Source organism: Capricornis sumatraensis, chromosome 23 (assembly GCF_032405125.1).
Source record: "Capricornis sumatraensis isolate serow.1 chromosome 23, serow.2, whole genome shotgun sequence".
NCBI lineage: Eukaryota > Metazoa > Chordata > Mammalia > Artiodactyla > Bovidae > Capricornis > Capricornis sumatraensis.
Genome location: NC_091091.1, coordinates 46822575 through 46845003, shown reverse-complemented (window position 1 = coordinate 46845003; position 22429 = coordinate 46822575). Strand labels below are relative to the sequence as shown.

General features: G+C 44.2%; 1 protein-coding gene across 2 annotated transcripts in view; it reads right to left on the bottom strand.

Moving 5' to 3' along the window:
* The window catches only part of DOCK1 (dedicator of cytokinesis 1), a 564920-nt gene that overhangs the window by 66424 nt on the left and 476067 nt on the right, over positions 1-22429 (bottom strand). For both annotated transcript variants that reach the window (XM_068961248.1, XM_068961249.1), the window contains exons 33-37: positions 20981-21129; positions 10406-10491; positions 10057-10213; positions 2497-2537; positions 1128-1218 (exon numbers count right to left, since the gene is read on the bottom strand). In XM_068961248.1, the coding sequence (XP_068817349.1) occupies positions 1128-1218; positions 2497-2537; positions 10057-10213; positions 10406-10491; positions 20981-21129 (524 nt within the window). The remainder of the gene's footprint in view (positions 1-1127; positions 1219-2496; positions 2538-10056; positions 10214-10405; positions 10492-20980; positions 21130-22429) is intronic.

Here is a 22429-nt window from a genome sequence, read left to right as displayed (position 1 = left end):
GTTTCCTTCCATTCAGGCTTGTCTGGTGGCTCAGACGGTAAGAGGGGGAACTGGCTTGAGTTTAGACACAGGATTTCTTGAATGAGTAGTCTTTACACGGAGACACAACTTAATTCTAATTCTCATACCTCTTCCTCTTTATCTAGTTTGTAATTTTTCAACTTTTTATGAGAATATAATGGGAAAGATGATCTAGTGACTTGCTAAGGTTTTAAAATATAAAACTAGAAGTTGTAAAGAAATTTCCTCGTTTATCCAACTACTCACCCAGAGAGCCATCCACCCACACCCATCCATCCACCCACTCGTCCCACCATTCATCCACATATCCACCCATCCACACAGCCATCCCTCCATCCATCCACACATACATCCATCCACCCATACTTCTGTCTTTTCATCCACCAATACAAACTTCCACCCAGCTATTTACTGTGAGTTCACTCTGTAAGACTAACTGGGCTGAAACTGGACATGGGGAAGAACATGAATATATTATGGCAACACACACACACACATACACACACACACACACACCAATGTCCACAGCTATCTACATAACAAAATGATCACTGAGAACTGAAAGCTGTCAAGCCAGACTCAAGCTCAGGAGCAACACCCCCAGGAGAGTCAGGCGGGAGGTCTAATAAGCACTGATAGACCAACAGGAGACCTCCATGGATGCCCTTGGAGCACAGGGAGAGAGAAGTCAAGATCTGGTCCCTACACTGTTTTCTAAAGTTACAAGCAGTGGGCTCATCCTCCTAGCTGTTCTAACACAGAAATTCCTTCTTATTGATGTTGCTCTCCAGCATTACTGGGTCCTGTTGATAGGAACGAAGAAAAAGAGAGTCCCTAACTCACTGCAAGCTGACAGACTAATGATCGGTATTTAAGATGCTCGGTGATAACTCATTCTGACATCTTGTCAAATTTGCATTCAGTGGAGTCAAATCTATAATCAAAGTACTTTCTAACTCTCTTTGTTAATGTCACTACATTGAGTCAATATCCATAAACTCTTAAGTTACAGGTTTACTAAAAATTTGTCATGGGAAAAATCAAATATTAAACGATCTTATAATTTATAAGAACAGGATCATAAAAGTATATGTAAATTTTACTACCTTCAGAAGCTTTGCATGGAGGAGTAAGGTATAGGCGGCTTCAGTGTAGTTATCACATTCCTTGTGCAGGTCACAGAGCTTGTACAAATACCTGAGATGATAAAACACAGGGATATTCTGAAAGCGTCACGAAATAATTTGTGTTGAGAACTGCAACAGCAAAATTCTACTTCAACAGTAAATCATCGCTATGCTTTCTTTTTACAAAGTTCACAATACATAATGCCTTGGAAGCTTCTGGTACACAAAGCATTAAGAAAAATCAACCAGAGTAATAAACAATAGATATATTTTTTAAAATTTAAGTATTCTCTTTTCAGGACAAAACTGAAGATGGCCCAAGAAGGCGCAATTGTGCTTCAAGCTTTCTCATGCTTTCTCATCTTTTCCAGACTTTTCTCCATACATATGAAATGAGCTGACACAATGTTTCATTGCGATTTCTCACATGTCTATTGAGTCCGAATACACACACAAAATCCATAAAAATACAGATCCATAAGAATCAAGAGCTCTAGTGATCATAGTGAATGTGATCAAAAGAATTCTTCTGCCATAAAAAAGGAGGCTTTTTAATACAAAGTAACCTACATTTGGATAAAAGAAACTGATTGTTTTCCCCAAAGTTCATTATATTCACATGTATTGATTTTAACGGAGAAAGTTAAAAAGTCTCAGAAACCAAAAGTTAGAAAATCATGCCTTTGTTTACTCTTTATACAAATAAATAGAGACTTGAAAAGAGAGAAAGAAAACCATGTTGAATGTAACTAATCCATCATTAAACACTAATGCTGTGTGGATCATGTAATTATTCTGGTCTTCTAAGGGGTAATCTTGCTAAAATTTGACACGGCCACTGAAAGAGACCAATATGGAGAGGGTATCAATCATAGTCCAACATCCTAGAGAAAAAGGCAAGTGAAGCAGAAAAATCCAGCAGAAAATACAAAATTGAGAATTTGGTATCCAGGTTAGAATAGACTGAAAATGTATAATATTGTCCTATTTCTGATGGACGTTAAAACTAGATTCTCATTTGGTCATACGACTTTCTGTGAAATGCTAAAATCTGTAGTGGTGCCTTTTGCTATAAGGGTCAGTCAAGAGGAACAAAAACCCTTTGCAATAATTTGCTTCTGAGCTGACTAAGTATGACCCCCCTTCACCCCCAAATCTCCACATCAGCCTGGACACACTGCCCTAGGCTTGACAATACTTCCAGGATCTCCACCAAATTCAAACTCCAGCCTTTACGATTTTCTACAGGATAAACTCCTATGGTTATAAAATACTTTTAGCATGGATTTGCCAGAGAGCAATTATCATCAACAGGTCAAGGGTGTAGAGAAGCCTGATGCTCACGTACCGTATATACATTTCTTCCCTTTCAATCTCTTTGTAGAAATTCTGAAAGAAATCAAACCACAACACTATCTTAAGAAACCAGTTCTATAAAAGGTATCACATGCACATTAAAAATTCACAATTCTTCAACTTGTGTTAAAGACAAACAGACCCAACTCTTTGGATCTGAACCATAAATCCATATGAAATGCAGAAACCACTTACATTGCTCTCCATTTTTTGGGGGGTGGGGGAAAGAAATTCTAATGAATAAGTTTTCTGTACTTTAAATACTGTAGCATGTATATGCTAATTTCAAATTCCCATTTATCCTTCTCCCACTATGTTTCCCCTTTGGTAACCTTAAGTTTGTTTTCTATGTCTGTGAATTTATTTCTGTTTTGGAAATAAGTTCATTTCTATCATTTTTCCCCCTGATTCCACATATAAATGGTATCATATAATATTTATCTTTCTCAATCTGATTTATTTAGTGTAGTATAATCTCTAGGTCCATCCACATTGTTGCAAATTTTCATTTTTTATGGCTGAGTAGTAGCCCATTGTGTATCTACACCACATTTAAATAGATAACCAATGAGGCCTATTGTGTAGCACAGGGACCTGAACTCAAAATCTTGTAACAACTTATAATGGGAAAGAATCTATGCTGTACATCTGAAGCTAACACAACACTGCACATCAACTATATTTTAATAAAATAAAAAGAAAAAAAATGCCTGGCAAAACATCTTTAAAAATTAAAAGATAAAAAAGCCATGATGGCTTAAATCTACTTCTGCCATTTGAAAGTTACCTGCTTTCAGTTACAACAAAGCATCACCCAAAGACGTGAACTCTTAACCATTCTTAACCACATAATTTCATTAGAAGTGGGAGAAAATTCATGTGGAAATAAGCATCATCAACAGGATTTAAAGCACGCTGGGTCTGGCCTCAGTCACCAAGAGCCGTAAGAAGGCAACGTAGTGTGGTGACTTGACTGGACACAATAGCCACAGATCATATGTACTCATAAAAGAGAAAAGTCAACTTACTTAAAGTTGAATGGAGTTACAAATTCACTTCCTCAATTACACTTGCCACACACTCTGAGGGCTCAGTAGCCATATGGAGCCAGGGCCACTGTGTAGCATAGTGAGTGGACATAAGAGCATCTCCATCATCAGGAAATTTCTATTGGAAAGTGCTGTTCTAGACAGACCTTCCAAAACACAGTAAGAAAACCGTCACTGCTTAATAAAACACCTTGTGTACAGCACTGATGGACAGGAAGGCTGGTCAGCCGATCAGCAACGGGCTAATTCTACATGTGCTTGGTCACGTCCAATTCTTTGCCACCGTATGGGTGGTAGCCCGCCAGGCTCCTCTGTCCAGGGTATTTTCCAGGCAAGCATACTGCAGTGGGTCATCATGTGCTCCTCCAGGGGATCGACCCCACCCAGGGACTGGACCTGCCTCTCCTGAGATTCCTGCATTGGAGGCGGATTCTTTACCCATGGAGCCACCAGGAAAGCCCTAATTCTACATATTGTAGACTATTTTCAGATGAGCATAAACACGGCTATTACAGTTACATTTCTTTATGAGAAATCTCTACACTTCAAAATGTTTATTGTACATAAGGCATCAGAAAGGTACAGAACAGTCACCTAACAAGGTTTAAGGTATGGAAACACCACTGCCACTTTCAGTGTGAAACTCGGCGCCTGCAAACAAAGTGAGCACTCTCGAATGGGGGCCTGAGATAACTAGCGAATATCACCATCATAAATGCATGCAATTATCCAGGAAGATGAAATAGCCTGTTTTATTTCATTAGCCAAAAAAAGACATTGCTTCCACAATCGATCTGTCTGAAAAGAAATGCTAAATACATGCAGAGAGTAAGAGGGGGCGCATTTAGATAGACGCACCAAAACTTCCACGTTTTGCAGCCTCTCATCTGTGAGTGTCCCCTGGTTCTGGGTAATGAGGATATTTTTGGCTGACAACTCCGAGCCACGTAACAAAGGCAAGCTACATCAAAGGCCAAGGATGAGCTGTTCACTTCCAGCTCTGACTCGCCAGTGTTTACAAGCTACAATTTCACACCACTCTCTTTTGCCCTCCTATTTTTAATCCTTTCCAAAGCTTTTGATCATTCTCCTCTACAATTTCACAACAGGGATATCATGCGACTTTCATTCCTCTCTGAGATATGGAAATGTCTTTATTTCCTGCCTGCGCTGAGTTCTGTTCCCTGCCTAGGACTTCAAAACCTCCCTAGACCTGAAGGATGTTCATCTCAAATTCCAATTTCTATATAAAACTTTTGAGTTCCATGTATAAAAGTTCACACTGCTCAGCAGGGGCCCCACTTCTCGGCCCCCCCCACCCCCATGGTCCTCTCTCTACCCCAGCACTGCCAGCTGTGTTTCTCCAAGCAACTCCACTGGGACCAGGCCCCCAGCTCCAATCTAGCGCTATGCATTAATCTTTCAGAGCACATACATTTCACTGCATTTCAGTTTTGTACTCCTTCATAACTAAGACACATCCTATTGATAAGATTTTCAGATTTCTAGTTGGAAACACCTTAATTAACCTTATAAAGGGGCCAGAAAGTACCTGACTTATGTTTGTAAATTAAGAATGATCCTACTACTCTCTGGTGCAGATATAATTGCATAGATGAGCCAGGGGACATACAACAAAATCATCTACCAGTAACTGAAAATTGAGTGACTATAAGGTGACGATGAAATTCTACGTCATTACAAATACGCATTTTGTCCAGTGGGAACTGTGATCCACTATCTATACAGACTTGCTTGCAGAAGTCTGTCCATTTATATTGTGCTCAGTCAGTCGTGTCCAACTCTTCTCAATCCCGTGGACTGTAGACCACCAGGTTCTTCTGTCCATGGATTTTTTTCCAGGCAAGAACGCTGCAGTGAGTTGCCACTTCCTTCTCCAGGGAATCTTCCCGACCCAGAGATCGAACCTATATTTCTTGCATCTCCTGCATTGACAGCTGGATTCTTTACCACTAGCACCACCTGGGAAGCCCCAAGAAACAGACTCAGACTTAGAGAATGAACTTATGGGTGCCAGTGGGGAGGGGAAGGGGAATGGATAGTAGGGAGTTTGGGATAAACATGTACCCATTACTATATTTAAAAGAGATAACCAACAAGGACCTACTGTATAGCATGGGGACTCTGCCCAATGTCATGAGGCAGCCTGGGTGGGAGGGGAGTTTGGGGGAGAATGGATACATGTGTGTGTGTGGCTGAGTCCCTTTGCTGTCCACCTGAAACTATCACAACGTTGTTAATCAGTTATACTCCAACACAAAATAAAAAGTTTAATTGAAAAAAATAAAGGACTTAGGCTACTGGCCAGAATAACAGCCTCTGTCTCTTATTTTTATTTTATCTTTTTAAGTGATAGAAAGAAAAGGATGTTAATAAGCCCACACAACTTAGAATGTTCCACCAACTCCATAAAAAAAGGATAATACCACTGGTTCTAATGGAAATTTGTCAGTGGGCTTACATTTCTTTATTGATGAATATATTTTATGTTCTTTGGTTTTTAACCTTAGGATTTCAAGGGAATTTCTGCTTAGTAATCAGTTGAGTACATTTTATATTTTTCTAAACATATGTTTATACCTCCATATTCATCTAAAGATAGAAAGACTCTTGAGAGTCCTTTGGACTGCAAGGAGATCAAACCATTCAATTCTAAAGGAAATCAGTCCTGAATAGTAATTGGAAGGACTGATGCTGAAGTTGAAGCTCTAATACTCTGGCCACCTGATGTGAAGAATTGACTCATTGGAAAAGACCCTGATGCTGGGAAAGATTGAAGGTGGGAGGAGCAGGGGACGACAGAGGATGAGATGGCTGGATGGCATTACTGACTCAATGGACATGAGTTTCAGCAAGCTCCAGGAGTTGGTGATGGACAGGGAAGCCTGGTGTGCTGCAGTCCATGGGGTCACAAAAAATCGGACATGCCTGAGTGACTGAACTGAACTGAACGGAGAAAGACATATTTGCTTCTATGAAACTCTATTTGTTTCATAAGAAAAGTACCAAGATAAAGGTAAAAATGGACCAGGAGGTTAAAAATATATTTATAAGATTAAATGTAATCTTAGCAGTGAATATCAGGAGACAGAGTGTCTACCTGTAAAAATCTAGTTATGTTTCTCTGAAATGCAGAGATCTATTATATATTTTAAATGAAAGAATCGTGATAAGTTGGAATCCATCTCATCCTCCCCAGGAAATGGTTAAGAACAGAACACTTGACTCTTCATGGGATGATTCAAGGATGTTTCAAGCTGAAGGAAGTGAACAATATCAGATAGTCTCAGGATGAGAGAAGAGCATGGGATACGACATCAGGAACTCTGAGCTCAGGTGTCCTCACAAATGCTTACTGTTCCGACCCTGATTCTGATTCTGGTAAAAGGCCCCGTTCAGAGCTCATCACCGCATCTCCACTAGGTTTTGCATCCTGGTGCACTCAAAAAGATTGTGCTTGAAACAAAGATTAATAGTAGTGAATCATCAAAGCTGGAAACCTCATCAACATAATAATTCTTCCATCAGGACACAAAAGGGCCTCTCGGATCCCCTCAAAGATCAGAGGGAGCACTAGAAAAGGATGCCCGTGGTAGGGAATGATTTTGAAAAGTTGTCTGTTTCTCTCGTGCAGAAAAATACTGATTTCTATTTTGTGTTAAACACATGGGCATCATCAAAGTAAATTCTTTTGGACAGAGGAAAGAAGGCAGGAAGGTAAGAACTGGGTTCATCTCTGAGCAAAAGATTGAGGCCTTAATTGGGGCAGAGCTCACTGCCACCCCAGCGCACAGTCAGGCTACAGGTGGGTGGAGAGGCAAACAGCTAGTGGGCCAGATCTCAAGGATGGAAGCCCGTACTTCCGACAGTGGTCCAAGACCCTTGCACATGCAAATGTAGTTAGATGTTCCAAGCTCACTGATCTTACCTCGACCATGTCCAGTCTATTGATGAGACCAAAGGCATTCTTCATGCTGCAAGTGTTCTGGAATTTCTAGCATTGTTCTCTTTGATTCTTTCTGAGAGCTCCCATCTTTCTGCTTATATTACCTATTCTTCCCCCATGGCTGTTGTTCAGGTGCTCAGTCATGTCCTACTCTTGGTGACCCCATGAACTGCAGCCCGCCAGACTTCCCTGTCCTTCACCACCTCCCGGAGTTTACTCAAACTCATGTCCATTGAGTCGGTGATGCCATCCAACCATCTCGTCCTCTGTCCACTCGGCCATCCTGACACACTGGTCTTCCATAAAGTCTATTCTTTCCATTAGTGCCCTTAACATGTTAATCATGACATACTAATGCCCGGTCTGATCATTCTAAAATCATATGTCCAAGTCCAGATCTGATGTTCTGATTCTTTGAACTGTGTCTTTTGCCTCTGAGACACCTTGTAATTTTCTGTTGAAAGTGCTAGTTAAAAGGAGTCAGGTAGTGGTTCCAGCGGCAGTTTCTGCTCCAGGGAACTGTGATTCTCTGTATCCTCCTGTCTCTCCCATTCGGGGAGCAGGCGTTTTCCCAGTGGATCTGAGACGATGACTCTAAGAAGAGTTGTTGATTTTCAGTCTGCCAGCTTTTCTTCTTGTAGTGAGGATGGGGGTAACCACTTCCAAGCTCCCTTACATACTGGACCAGAAACCCTAAGTCCCCTGCATTTAGATTTTCAAGGGAAAGAAAACTTGCTCTCCAAATGTGTATCACAGGCCAAAACAGATTGGCCTGCCCCAGAATGGAGGGCTGAGACTGCACAAGCTTTCAGCGGCCAGATTCAAATCTGCGCGGCAAAGCTCAGATTCAATGTTGATACTCAAGTAGAAGGAAGATAAAAAGTATTCCCTTTTGCTTGACTTTTTAGTCCAAACCCCTCTGGTGATTTTCAAGAATGAATGATGTGTCCTGCTCCTCTTGGCACAAAAGTCCACTCCCATGAGCTCAAAGGGCCCACAAGTTCATACAAATGGGAAAAGTCAGGGCAGGGCTTCTACCCACTGTCCAACGATCAGGCAGTGATGACAACAATGCAGGGAAGTAAAGAGAAGAAACCAGGAGCAGTGTTTCCCGGCCTTCCTGTGTCGGGACAGGCAGGGGAAATTGATGAAAAGGCTACCAGGGCCAGCAGTCTGTTTGTCTGGCTCCTTAAGGGGGAAACAAAGAAGGAAGATGCAGAGAGAAGCAGAGAACTCTGGTGCCAGACATGGGGTCACGTGGCTCCATAGGGCCATGAGGTTTGTCAACCACTCCCAGCAGCTGAGTTTGTTGTAAAGCTTCCTAAAAGCTCCTCGCCCTGTAGCCTTGCCTGATGCACCATGACCGTGTCAGGAACGGGGTGTCCTCAGAAGCTGGCCAAGTCCAGTGACTGCAGCTGTGCCAGAGGTCAGTGGATGGGGGTGGTTGAGTTCACCCGAGGCTTTATGTGGCCACGCACGGGTTTCTTGTGGCTGTGCCACAAATCGCCACTATCTTGGTGGCTTGACACAACAGCTCTGCATTCTCTGTTTTGGCGGCTCAAGTGTGAAATCCACGTGTCAGCAGGGCCACGTGGCCTCCAAGAGACACATCCTTCCTGCCCCTTTCAGCCGTGGTGGCTCCAGGAGCTCCTTGGCTGCGGCAGCGTCCTTGGCATCTCTGCTCCCGCTTTACCTGGTCTTCTCCTTGGGGTCCCTGTCATCTCCTTTGCTCTCTCTTAAAGAATACCTGTCACTGGACTTACCCCCACCTGGGTAACCCCAGCTGGTCTCATCTCAAGATCTTGAGCCACAACTGCTAGGAGCCTTTTTTTCCAAATAGGGTCACGTTCACATTTCTGAGGATCAGGACGTGGACATCTCTCCTGGAGGCCACCATTCCCCCCATCAGAGTTTACAAGGCTCCTAGTAACGAACACACTTAGAGGGACTTCCCTGGTGGTCCAGGGGTTCAGAATCCACCTTGCCATGCAGGGGACACAGGTTGGATGCCTGTCTGGGAACTAAGATCCCACATGCTGCTGGGGCAACTAAACCCACGGGCCATAACAACTGAAGACCTCCCACCCTGGGGCCTATGCTCCGCAATAATAGAGGCCCTCACGCTGGAACTAGAGCAAGCCCACGCCCAGCCCATGCACAGCAGCAAAGACCCAGCGCAGCCATCAGTAAGTGTTCGAAACAAAACACACCCAACTCCCCACTTAGGACCTGGAATCAGTGAGGGCGCTCCCTGGTTACAAGATAAGATGCATCTTCTTATCTTCTGAACCAGGGAACAACTGTGCAGACATCCAGAGCAAAGAAGGTTGCACAGACATGCCTATTGTGCAGACATGCTTAAAGAGCAGATCTGCAAACGGTCCTCCCTTCCTCCTTCCCTGCAACAGATGAGAAAACGAGCAAAGGAAGCCACACACTGCCCTGCAAAGCTCTGTGGCCAGCTGTCCCGAAGCTCTGAAATTCTTGGTTCATCTCCCAGCTTCCTGGACAGATGGATATGCAAGCTCTCACTCACCAGCACATTGACCGTGCAGCTCATGCGGTTTTCTTTGTTCTCATCGTGCATGATGGTTCTGTAGTCCAGAAGTCTCTCCATCAGGCGCACGACAAGCTTTACGAAAGTCTCTCCCGTTTTGGCGAGGTATTTGTGTTTCCTGCAGTGCTCCAGGAGTCTGAAAAATAGTTACACACACCTTGCTAATCACACTCAGAAAAAGAAACTGGACTGAGGTGCAGTTTAAAATATTTTCCATCATTAACACTTTTTAATTATTTCTGGGCTACAAAGTTCATTGTCGTCTAATTACAGTCTCTCTCTCTCTCTCTCCATTCTGACATAAATCCCACTGTTAATCAACACTTACATTTTATCAAATAACACTTTGTACTGCTCATCGCCTCTGCCTCCTTCCACTTCATGATCCAGCTTGGTGATGATCTCATTTTCAAACTATAATTAAACAGAGGAAGCGTAAATAATCAGCACAGTGGCTATTTCATTTCATGACTTGAGCGTCAATAATACATAAATCACCGACAGATTGTCATTGGAGAGTTGCCCTGCACCTTTGAAGCTTGATTCTGTTTAAGAGGTGCCCTTCTTGAACCCCTGGGGGTTTCTGATGAACCCCTGTCACAGGGGAAATCTTTCATTTCCCTCCCTGGTTGATCAAGCTTCAATGCATCTTCTGATCCCAGTAGCAAGCGCCAGAAAGAGAAAGACAAGGAAATCGAAAGGGGAAAAAAAAGTCAAGGAGCAACATAGAAAAAAGTCCCAAACTTCATCTCTATGAACAAGTAACAACTAAAATAGCTCCTCGGTTCCTGGAAAAGAACAGACGCGGTGTCGGTTGGCAGCAGAGTTCTCTGCAATCTGAAAACAGGCAAAGGGCCACTTCCCTGCCACGCCTGGATGGATCCCAGTGACACAGCTCATCCTGGATGACGCGATGCCTTTAAGTCAGACCAGCAGACAGCTGAAGAAGGCCCCTCCCAGGCCTCTCTTTGAATCCCTCAAAGCTTCTGATTGGACTCCCAACATATTATGGTGGGAAAGGACCCTCAGGATGGATGGTCTGTCTGTGTCTTGCTTTCAGGGCAAATTCTGGGGAGGAGCGAAATCTCCAAAATGTTTTCACAGAGGTCACGGACTCCGTGGCTGATCAGGCTGGAAATAACTCCTGTACTAATGATGGATGTGCTCCCCCCACTCAATCCTTGCGGCTCTGTCCTCATCCCTGCCACAATTCAGAGCCACCTGCGTGTGGGGATTCCGGCCAGGTGAGGGTCCCTGCAGTTACTCATGGATGTGGGACAGGGAGGAATGAGAGGCTGTGAGAGCTCTCGATCCTGAGAGATGAGGCACCCACACTGAACCCAAAGGAAACAAGGGCTGGATTCAGGGTTCACAAAGCAAGCAGACAGGGCATGCGTGTGAGGCTCTCTGGGACCCTCTTTTTACAAAGCTGTGTTGAAGTAGAGCTGCTTTTCAATGCTGTGTGGATTTCTGCTGTGCAAGGGGACCCAGCTATACAAGTATATCTTCTTTTTCACCTTCTCTTCCGCTATGGTTTATCAGAGAAGACGGAACACAGTCCCCCATGCTTGCTGTGTATCCATTCTACATATACCAGTTGGCATCTGCTAACCCCAGACTCCCATCCCTCTCTCCCCATCCCCCTCCCGCTTGGCAACCACAAGCCGGTTCTCTTGGTTTGTGAGCCTGTTTCTGTTTTGGAGGTAAGCTCATTCGTGTCATATTTTAGCTTCCACATATCAGTGATGTCTTATGATATTTACCTCTCTCTCTCTCACTTACTCCACTTAGTATGATCATCTCTAGTGGAATCCCCTGAAAATATATACACTCAGACATCGCTTCTCCAGGCAACTAGTCCCCCACTGTTATTGGGCTCCCATAAGAATTTAAGCTGCATGAGAAGACTTTTCTTCTCTATTGGTCTCTGCTGTATTCCCAACCCCTAGGATGGCACCTGGCATGGATGCTCTAATGGGATGAACATGCTGTGCACATATAAATGATTGCATAGAGTTGGTGTTAAATTGGAGCTGAGGAGGACTTAATAGGGCCCCCAAGGAGTGGGCCAGTAGGTTGCTAAGATACAACCTTGGCCACACAAGCCAAGTGGTGAACACACTCATTGCGGTGCTTGCAACTGGTCCATCCAACACCGTCCACCGCACTGCGGACCTGGGGCCCCACCGCTGCAGTGACACCTGCAGGGATATTCCTGTGAAGCAGGAGGCAAGGGGGCTGGTGAGACCCAAGGAGCCGCCTCAAAGCACGACCTCGAACGTGCTGCCTGAAGTCACAATCTTATCATGCTATGGATGAAACAAAGGCTTAAAACAGGATTGGAGAGAAGTACTGATTCTTGCTTGACATCAAGGACTTAGCAACATCACAAAAACTGGGACTTCAGTAAATCCCTGCAATTCTCTTCTTGATCTGCTCCATTGTCTCCTCCCCCCCAGTAAACACTCTCTTTGATTCTGCTGGGCTTAAGAAGTTCAGAGATTTTAGGAACAGAGAAAAAAAGATGGTTCTTTCTACTGAAGGAGAAAGAATGAGCTGCATTTTTTTGGTTCACGTGAGGTCTCGGGAGAATGACTTTCACTATATAATAACAAACGTTGGATACTAACCCACTATTACTCGTCTCTTTACAGGAAAAAAAAAAAAAACTCTGCAAAAGGTGGTTCTTTCTGGAGACTAGCACAAGAGAAGTGTCTTACTACTGGACCAAAGTTGGCATTTCAAGGCAGCCCCATCTTCCATGATGGCACCATGTTGGGGATGCCAACGATTAAGTGATGAGTGCTGATTCTTCAGAAGAAGCCATCGTGAGGTAAAATAAGTCTAAATTTAATTAAAACGCACAATTCAATTCCATACATGTTTAAGGAGCATACAACAAAGAAGGCTTAGAGAGTGAAGGAAAACATACCTCATCCTAACACAGGCAAACACATATCGGCATTTCAAATTGCTCATCACTAAGTTAATCAGAAGGTATTTGAATTTAGAGTCTACTTTCTGGAAATGGCATGTTTTCTCTGCTTCTCCACAAACCTCACTGTCACAAAACAAGGGCAATAAAGGAAGCCAGCTCCCTAAGTAGGCTGCTTATCAAATTTTGACTGATGAATTTAATGTTTTCTAAAAAGAGTGGATGAATGATAAGTAAATCAGAAGAACACAGCTGATTCTAATTTCACTAACCTCAAGTCTAAACTCTGTAATTTGCACAAACACCTGGCGACCCTGTTCCGTTTATCAGCGAGGATTCAATTCCACAGATCTGCAGCTTAGCCTCAAATTCCAGGGCCTTCATCAATGTTCACCGAATGTACTAGCATTAGTTTGCTCCTGTGCTGTGAACTGTTATCACAATCAGGATTAAATGATCCTGTCCAAATAAACTGGAGAAAGTACGTTTGCTGAAAGAGCAGGGCTGGTTTTCTAAAGATCATGTTTATTATCTTATTTGTAAAGGCATTCTGTCTGGTAATTTGAAACAGGATTCTCTATGCTTGGGATAAAATTAGCAAGGGTTTACTGTGTTGCTCAGAAGGTAACAGAGGCTCACTCATGTGATAAGTAAAATCATTATATTATCCCCTCTTTTCTGAAACACTAATATCACCACAGAAATATCCACAGGGTGTCCAACTTAAAATATTGAACAGAGCATCTCTAAGCACCCGATACCAGTGGCCCTACGAGAATATGAAACATAAGAGGCCGCATAGAAACACAGGCTTTTCAGAAGGTTGCTGTTAAGTTGAACACAGGGCAGGCTGACGGGAGCTATGCTCGGAGGAGTAATGTATGACATTGACATCAACTCAATTAACTTAGAAAGAACCATTGCTTTCACCACTCAGTGCCAACATGAACCATGAGTTATTGGCTCTAACTTAAGAGATCATGGAATGAAAGGTCTCAGTACAGGATAATCTAAAAGCCAGTTCTCCTTGGTTTGGAATGCATCATTGCTGTTGGGGTTAGACTTACCATTCTTGTTATACTGCACTTATAAATGTATAAAACCAGGCTTGCATTCTCCAGGTATCCAGGGACACATTTATAGAAGAGATCTGGGGTTATGTCAGAGCAAAGCAGGAAGCAGGACCAGGATGGAAGGTTGGAATCGGTAACTCACCACATGGGTCAATAGCCGAGAGAAAGGTGAGCTCTAGGACTGCGGGAAGCAAAGCACATTAGCAAAATGTTCCTCGACCCTTCAAGAAAACCTGAGTGCAGGCAAGCGGCCTCTCACTGCACGCTGCTTTACTGCACTTCGCAGATACTGCATTTTCACTGACTGAAGATTTGTGCCTTGAGCGTGTCTCTCCGTGCCATGGATCGAACAGCATTTGCTCACTTCTCTGTGTCACATTTTGGTAATTCTTGCAATATTCCAAACCCTCCACCAGCTTTTAAGGCTCACAGAAGGCTCAGATGATGGTTAGCAATTTTTAGCAATAAAATATTTTTTTACTTTTTTAGCAATAAATTGTTTTTAATTAAGGTATGATCATTGCTTTTTTAGATATAATGCCACTGCACATTTAAGAGACTGCTGTATAGTGCAAACACAACTTTTATATGAACTAGGAAACCAAAAAATTCATGCGATTCACTTTGCTGAGATTTCCCTTCATCATGGTGGTCTGGAACCAAACCCACAATATCTCCTGGGCCTGCCTGGCTGGCTGCACTTTGTTCTAATTTGTGTTTCTTAGAGCAAAGCATCTCACAAGATCCTGTGCCGGGAGCCACCACGGGAGCTCCCACCCATGACAAGGTCATGTGGAAGAGAACTGTTAAGCAAGGCTTCAGGACTCAACGGGCTCCCTATGCTTTCTCGAGCATCTACACCAAAACCAGAATCTGTCTGCATTACTATTTCATGACTTTCACCAACTCCTCTGACATTAACAGGGGGCTATTCCTGACCACATTTCTCTGGAGAAAATTAACTTAGGGCTATAGCTAATAAGTCTCCTGGACATGAGAGGAATCATTTCCAATCAAAATCCCTCTGTTAGCATTCTAGCTTGCTTGGCAGGTATATCCAGACTGTTGCAGCTACGCATGATTATTTACAGCCTCCCAACTGTGAGAGGCATGGGAAGCCTAAAACATAGAGCCTTTCAGAGAGTTAAAAGTTATTAGAGTAGTGCTAATGTAGGATTTCATTATTGGGCCAATGCTTGTTGCTAAGTTCCCATATCTCATCCACTGTGCACCTGGGAGTGCATTAGTTAACATAGTTGGAAAGTGAAAAAAATAAGTGTAGCCTTGAAATTAACCACATCAGACTTTTGAGCTGATTGGTTCTTTCTTGTAACTCACTGCACCTTTGCTCCTTGAGAAATGTAACTTGTTTAATACTTTTTGAGGCTGACATAGATTAGAAGTATAAGAAAAAAACATTTCAAGGGAAAATAAGTTTTCTGGTTGAGAAGCCTTTATCAAAAGAGGGTCATAAAATGTTCACAGGCCTCCAAGGCCAGAGGATAATGTACACAATACTGTTTATGGGAAAAGTTTGCAGAAAAATCCTGGTTTCGATAAAGACAAAACAGATGTAATGTTTGGGCTGACTCTGTATGACTTTGCATCTTTTATCTCCCTCTATGTATAAGATAAGGTATAAAAGTACCTTTTAAAAATCAAGCTATTGGGCCTCGCTTGAAAAAGCTTCGTCACCCCGTGTTTTTCTTTTTTTCTCTCTTACTTTTTTCTTCAGGCTGATCCCTTGGAGCATAGAGGCTCCCTGCGTTCACTTATCTGCCCAAGTTTCTAAGACCTGAACGAGAAGACGTTCTGCGTCTTCACTCCCTCGGGAGACCGAGAAGGCACCTATGGCCTCTGTGAACAGGGTGAACTTCTTGTCTCGAAGTTTTATCGGCTTTCTATGTAAACCAAGGAATATCAGCCTCTTTCTCTCCTCCATTTTCTTATCTACAATATTCTCTCCTTATCTCTCTCTAAATCATCCGCTGATGCCATTTTTCCTTCAGGTTCCCCTGGATCCTGCGGGGACTGGACCCCAGCAATCCTGGAGGTATGACCAAGGTTTTAGACCATCCCCTGGCATTAGAGAGCTCCAGAAATTAGATTCTCTTTCGTTCTGTGCCCCCAGATGGAACTGTCTAAGCCAACAGCATTGCAGAACCACACCCTTCTCTTTAGCATCACTAGAAGGCTGGGGTAGGGTGGGTGAAAGTCAGTTAACTGTCTGTGGCTCACACGGCCAGGAGGAAGGCACAGGCTTAGCAGAGAGCGCCCTGGTCTCCCACACCCTCGGGGCTCCGTGCTTATAGGTTGACACCTGAAAAGTAACTGACGCTCCCCAAATCTGTCACTCAGCCTTCAATCCTCGTGTTCAGACACACCACTGTTTTGAGGTTTATTGCATTCCCCTGGCCTAACCGCTCTGTAAACTTAATTACACACTTAATTAGTCTCTGGCACTCCATAGCCCATGTCCTGTCAATAAAGTCCCCACATCCCTCTAGGTTTAACAAGCAGGCAGCTCAGTGACCTTGAAGCTTCTGTGAAATACCCAGGAATCTATAGTCAAGCCTCAGACCTGCAGCAGCCTTGTAGGGGACTATCTGCGGTGTGGCCACACCTGGCGACACCTCGGACAGGTGCAGCTGCGCCCCTCTGCTCCACAGCACAGACCAGGGACTGCCTTCGGGGCTGTCTCCATTGACAGTGAACCCCAGGAGCAAGCCTGCACTTAAGTCTTGTGGGTTAAAGGGTATTATGGGTGTCTAGGCAGATCTTTCGGAGAAGGCAATGGCACCCCACTCCAGTACTCTTGCCTGGAAAATCCCATGGGTGGAGGAGCCTGGTGGGCTGCAGTCCATGGGGTCCCAAAGAGTTGGACACAACTGAGCGACTCCACTTTAACTTTTCACTTTCCACTTTCATGCATTGGAGAAGGAAATGGCAACCCACTCCAGTGTACTTGCCTGGAGAATCCCAGGGACGGGGGAGCCTGGTGGGCTGCTGTCTATGGGGTTACACAGAGTCGGACACGACTGAAGCGACTTAGCAGCAGCAGCAGCAGGCAGATCTTTGGGCTTCCCAGGTGGTGCTAGTGGTAAAGAACCTGCCTGCCAATGCAGGAGATGTAAGAGATGTGGGTTCGATCCCTGGGTCGGGAAGATCCCCTGGAGTAGGAAATAGTAACCCCCTCCAGTATTCTTGCCTGGAGAATCCCAGGGACAGAGGAGCCTGGTGGGCTGCCGTCTATAGGGTTGCACAGGGTCAGACACAACTGACGCGACTTATCAGCAGTACCAGCCAGTATTCTCACCTGGGGAATCCAATGGAGAGAAAAGCCTGGTGGGCTACAGTCCAGGGGTCACAAAGAGTCAGATATGACCAAAGCGACTTAGTATGCACACACTCAGGCATCTCTTTGCTGGACAGCTTTTATAATATTAACACGATTCAGTGTCGTCAGAACTCTCAGGGTCCAGGGCATCAGTTTCCATGACCTCTTGGACCACTTTTGAGTCTGGGGTTCAGTGAAATGAAAGCCTAATTTGGGGGCCATATTTCCCCTCTAAGCATCCAAAACAACAGAATCAAGTATTATTTTTTAAATGAAAGCAAGAACAAAGCAATCAACAAAATCCCAATGAACTGAAGAAGAAATAAAAAATCACCACCGAACATATTCATATTACAGTGCAAACTACATTGGCTTTGCCACCAAGAGGCAGAAGCTGCCAACACCCACTTGGGTTATTCAATTATTTGCTTAAGGTAACCAGCCTGGGCAGCAAGAAGAGATTATTCAAACAGGAATTTGCAACATTTAGGACACAAAGATTACTCATGTTATAATTTTTTACAACTAAATAGGAAGTTCTGAAGGTCTTGGAGCATTTTGCTGACCCTCAGAAAGAGAACAGAAAATAGCTGTGACCGAAAACACTATTTTTCTTTTTTTTTGAAAACACTATTTTTCTGTGGAGTCTTTTCCATCTCATTTTTATTAAAGGTTGAGAGCCCACATGGCCATTTGCTACGATTCTTAGCTGTTAGTTCTGTATTTTCCAAAGATAGAAGGAATGGAATTCTTCAAAAAAAAAAAAAAAGGTGCCAAGGGAGAATTTAAAAGGTATGCTTTTCTTCTGAATCAAAATCTAGTGAGGCTGAGGCTCAGGATGTACTCATGTGGGGGGCAGGGTCTGGTGGCTCAGACAGTAAAGAATCCGCCTGCAATGTGAGAGACCTGGGTTCAGTCCCTGGGTTGGGAAGATCCCCTGGAGAAAGGAATGGCAACCCACTCCTGAATTTTTGCCTGGAGAATCCCATGGACAGAGGAGTCTGGTGGGCTATAGTCCATGGGGTCCCAAAGGGTTGGACACAACTGAGCGACTAACACTTTCACTTTCCCACTTTCTCAGCGAGATAGGGGAGAGGTTAGTTAAGGTTCATCTTTGCAACCCCACAGACTGCAGCCTGCCAAGCTCCTCTGTCCATGGGATTCTCCAGGCATGAATACTGGAGTGGGCTGCCATTTCCTCCTTCAGGGTATCTTCCTAGCCCAGGGACTGAACCTGTGTCTCTCATGTCTCCTATATTGGCAGGTGGGTTCTTTACCACTAGCGCCACCTGGGAAGTCGGTTGCCATGCCCTCCTCCAGGGGATCTTCCTGACCCAGGGATCAAACCCATGTCTCCCGCATGTCCTGCATTGCGGGCAGATTCCTTACCCCTGAGCCATCAGGAAAGCCTGCCTGCCGACATGAAGCAGAGTATTTTCTAGGTGGGAAGGGTTTCTAGAACGCAAGACCACTCGGTACATATGTGAGCCTCCTAGTTCACATGCTCCTGTCTTGGCCAAGCTCTTCCATGATGGATCAGATCACGTGTACCTGTTAGGACCTGCCCAGAGCCAATAGTATCGAGGTCAGGAATTGCCTGCAGCCATCGAAATAGGGTCCCAGGCTACCAGGAGCGCATGTGAAGCCATAACTCCAGGCCACCCTATCCCACCCTCATGCCATCCTTTCCCAATTCCACGCCAGACCCCCCAGTGCACGAACATTGGGGATAAGCAACACCCAGGACACAGAAAAGGGGACACTTATTTTGAAAGAAGATTCATGCTCCTTCTTGCAGAAATGGAGACAAGGAAGAAGGAGACTCTTGGAGAATTGTATGTATCAGAACATTCTAATGGAATACCCTCCACTGCCACTGGAGCCCCTAGGAGCAACAGCGCTGGGCAACTTTCTTAAAAAACCAACGTGTACGACACGCTTCTGAAATTCCAGTGATGGTGTGAGGCAGCTTAAACTTGAGTGAAACGGCAGGTATGTCTTCTGAATGCAGCAGGTCACTTCTCCATTGCAACTGTAAGAGTGTGAAACAACTGCTCACGGGGCATAGTTCACAGCAGGGTCTGAACAGCCCCATCCTGAAAGCTACAGCAACCTCTCAAAAAAGAGGCTCTGTCATATGTTCAAAACAGTAAAGTTTTGTAAAAATGAAAACCCTTCATGCCTTCCCCTCACTCCATTTGGTTTGCACATCTGCTATGAACGCAGAGCCAATTTAAGCCTTGTTGATGGGACTAATAAGGTTAGATAATTGAATTGGTGGCAGATTAGACAGCAGTCAGCCAGGCCTGTCCTAGAAACTCCCTGGATGGGGACGGGGAGGGGAGCAGGGAAGCAGGGTCAAGGCGTGCCCCTGTGTGCACGTCAGCTACACACATCCCCCAACGTCACCGACAAGGAAAAGAGGGCACACCCCGTGCTTCAGGAGAGGGGCCGCTGGACGACGAGAGCTGAACCAAGGACAGAGAGGAGTCTGAAAAGATACGGCGAGTGGAGAGACAGAAGCTGTGGTCCAGGAGAGGCTGGAATGGGGGGTGAAGGGAGCAGATGGACCCTGCGGCTGAGACAGAGGAAGAAGCACAAACCACGGCAACCCACCAGCGAGGCCAAGAGAGCAAGCCAAGGCCGGGCCGGTGGAACGGGACCCGTGAACCGGATGACAAGGAGCCCGGCAGGAACGAGGGCCCTGGGGAAGCAGCAGATTTGGGAAGGATGACATGCCTGGGGTCAACCACACGCCGTCCCCCGCAGGGAGGCTGAGATAGGTCATTAGAAAATCTGAGCTGTCCCAGTGGAAAAGGAAAGTGATCATTTCCCAATTCACAAGACCAGATTACTTTAGCAAAGAGATTTTTTTTTTTCCACTAGTTTTTTTTCCCCCTGATTTTACTTTCAGGGTGTCTTATCACCTGTCTGTGAAGGTACAAACAGAAGATAATATAAGTGAACAAATGGTCAAGGATTCTTGACCGAAAATTCATGGCCTTGGGCATGCGGCTCTGAGTTTGACAGGGATGGAGCCTGCAGCTGCTGCAGTGGAGGCAGGAAGTCTGGACCACCAGGAAAGCCCCTACATATACCTTCATGAATTTCATTTGTCTCACTGCACAGGCAAAAACATCAAGGCACACACTTAGAAGAAGAAAGGCAAAGACTTTAGACTTAAAAATAAGGTAACTCAGCATGAAGCAGCCAGTCAGAAATTAACAGTCAGGTATGATCAAACCTTCTACTGCACCTTTGAAGGAGAGTGAAAGAATTTTACCCAGTTTTAATGTGTAAGTAAATCCAGAAAAAAGTAACTGAAAGCTAAAAACAAAGAGCAATGCTCCATAAAGCTGAGAGCAGTCCTCCTTAAGAACAACAGGCTTCCTCCACAAGGAAAACCTAGGACTCTTCTCTCTTAGGATGTAGGGAAGTGTTTTCCATATTCGCCACATGTAACTACAGAACTATCTATGAGTCCTCAAGAGGACACACCAGAGCACCTTGAGAAAGTGGCTTGTGTCCAGGCCACTTACTGCACCCCCACGTCCTTACCATCTGGAAGCTTCGGGTGGAGTGGAATTCACACTGCATCATGTCAAAGAAGATGGGGATGGTGGCTTTGCGAAGCTCTGTCTCTGGAATCAGCGTCATTTCCAATATGGGACCGACCATCTCTGGAATGAACTTGATCTTGTGTTGACCTTGAATAAAGAAATGCATTATTCAACAATTTTTTTTTTTTTAAAAAGGACTCTGAAATGGGCTTCAATGGACAAAACAAAACTACACAGATCACTATAATTTTGAAGGCTAGGATCTGGAGAATATATATCCATTTCTCATCCACAGGCAACAATTTTGAATGTGTCCAGCCTGTAGTATAAGAAGTGGACAGTACTGCAAATTTAAGTAAAGCCATTAAAAAAATTCATCGAGTACAAGGCCTGCAGTCATGGTTTGTCTGTTATAGACAATAAAAGCCATTTCACAAATAGACAGTTACATCACACACATAAGAGGCGTGAGCTGCCAGTGGGTACCCAGATTTGGAAAGAGCAGGGCTGGGAGACGGGACACTGGGCATCTCACTTTGTAGATAATGAACGAGAGTTGCTAAAATGAAGGCAGATAGGGTAGATGGTCTCTTGGGCCCTCTCTGTCTGCAGCATCATTTGAAACCAGTTTACTATTTGGAACCTCTGTAAATAATGTTGAGTGATTTCTGTAACCTTCTGAATGACTGCAATCAAAGAAAGCGATGCCAGACCTCAGAATATGAAGCTGTGAAAACAGAAAGGACTTTGGTTTTTTTTGACTAACGATGTGATTGAAAAATGCTTGTTTATTTAATATTTATTTATTTGGCTCTGTCGGGTCTTAGCGGAGGCAGGTGGGGTCTTCATCACGTCATGAGGGATCTTTCGTTGCCACTGCGGCGCCCAGGTTCAGTAGTTGAGCATGCAGGCTTAACTGCCCCATGGCATGTGGATCTTGGTTTCCTGATCAGGGATCAAACTTGTGTCCCCTGCATTCGAAGGTGGATTCTTAACCACTGGACTGCAAGGGAAGTCCCCAAAAATGCTTATTTAAATAACTCCTTTATCTTATAAATCACCTATCTTGTCCAGATATAATTTTTTTAAGTATCAGATTATAATATTTATTATGATTCACAGGGCAATAATATTTGCTTAAAAAGAACTTTTGAGAAACCTTCTCAAATACTATTGCCTCATCACTAATAATGAATATTACAGTATTAGCTGACATTTACTAAGTACAACTACAAGACAAGCCTCATAGAAAGAGCCTCTCTGATTCTCAACATCATTTTGTGAGATGACGACCACGCCTCCCTCAATGTTAAAAACTGAGCCTTAAAAAAATTTTAATAAACTTTATATTTGATAGCAAAACTAAGCAGAAGGTACAAAGATTTCTCCTACATTCCCACCTCATTAGCACCACCCTCAGGGTGGCGGCCATTCTGAACTCTGTTTC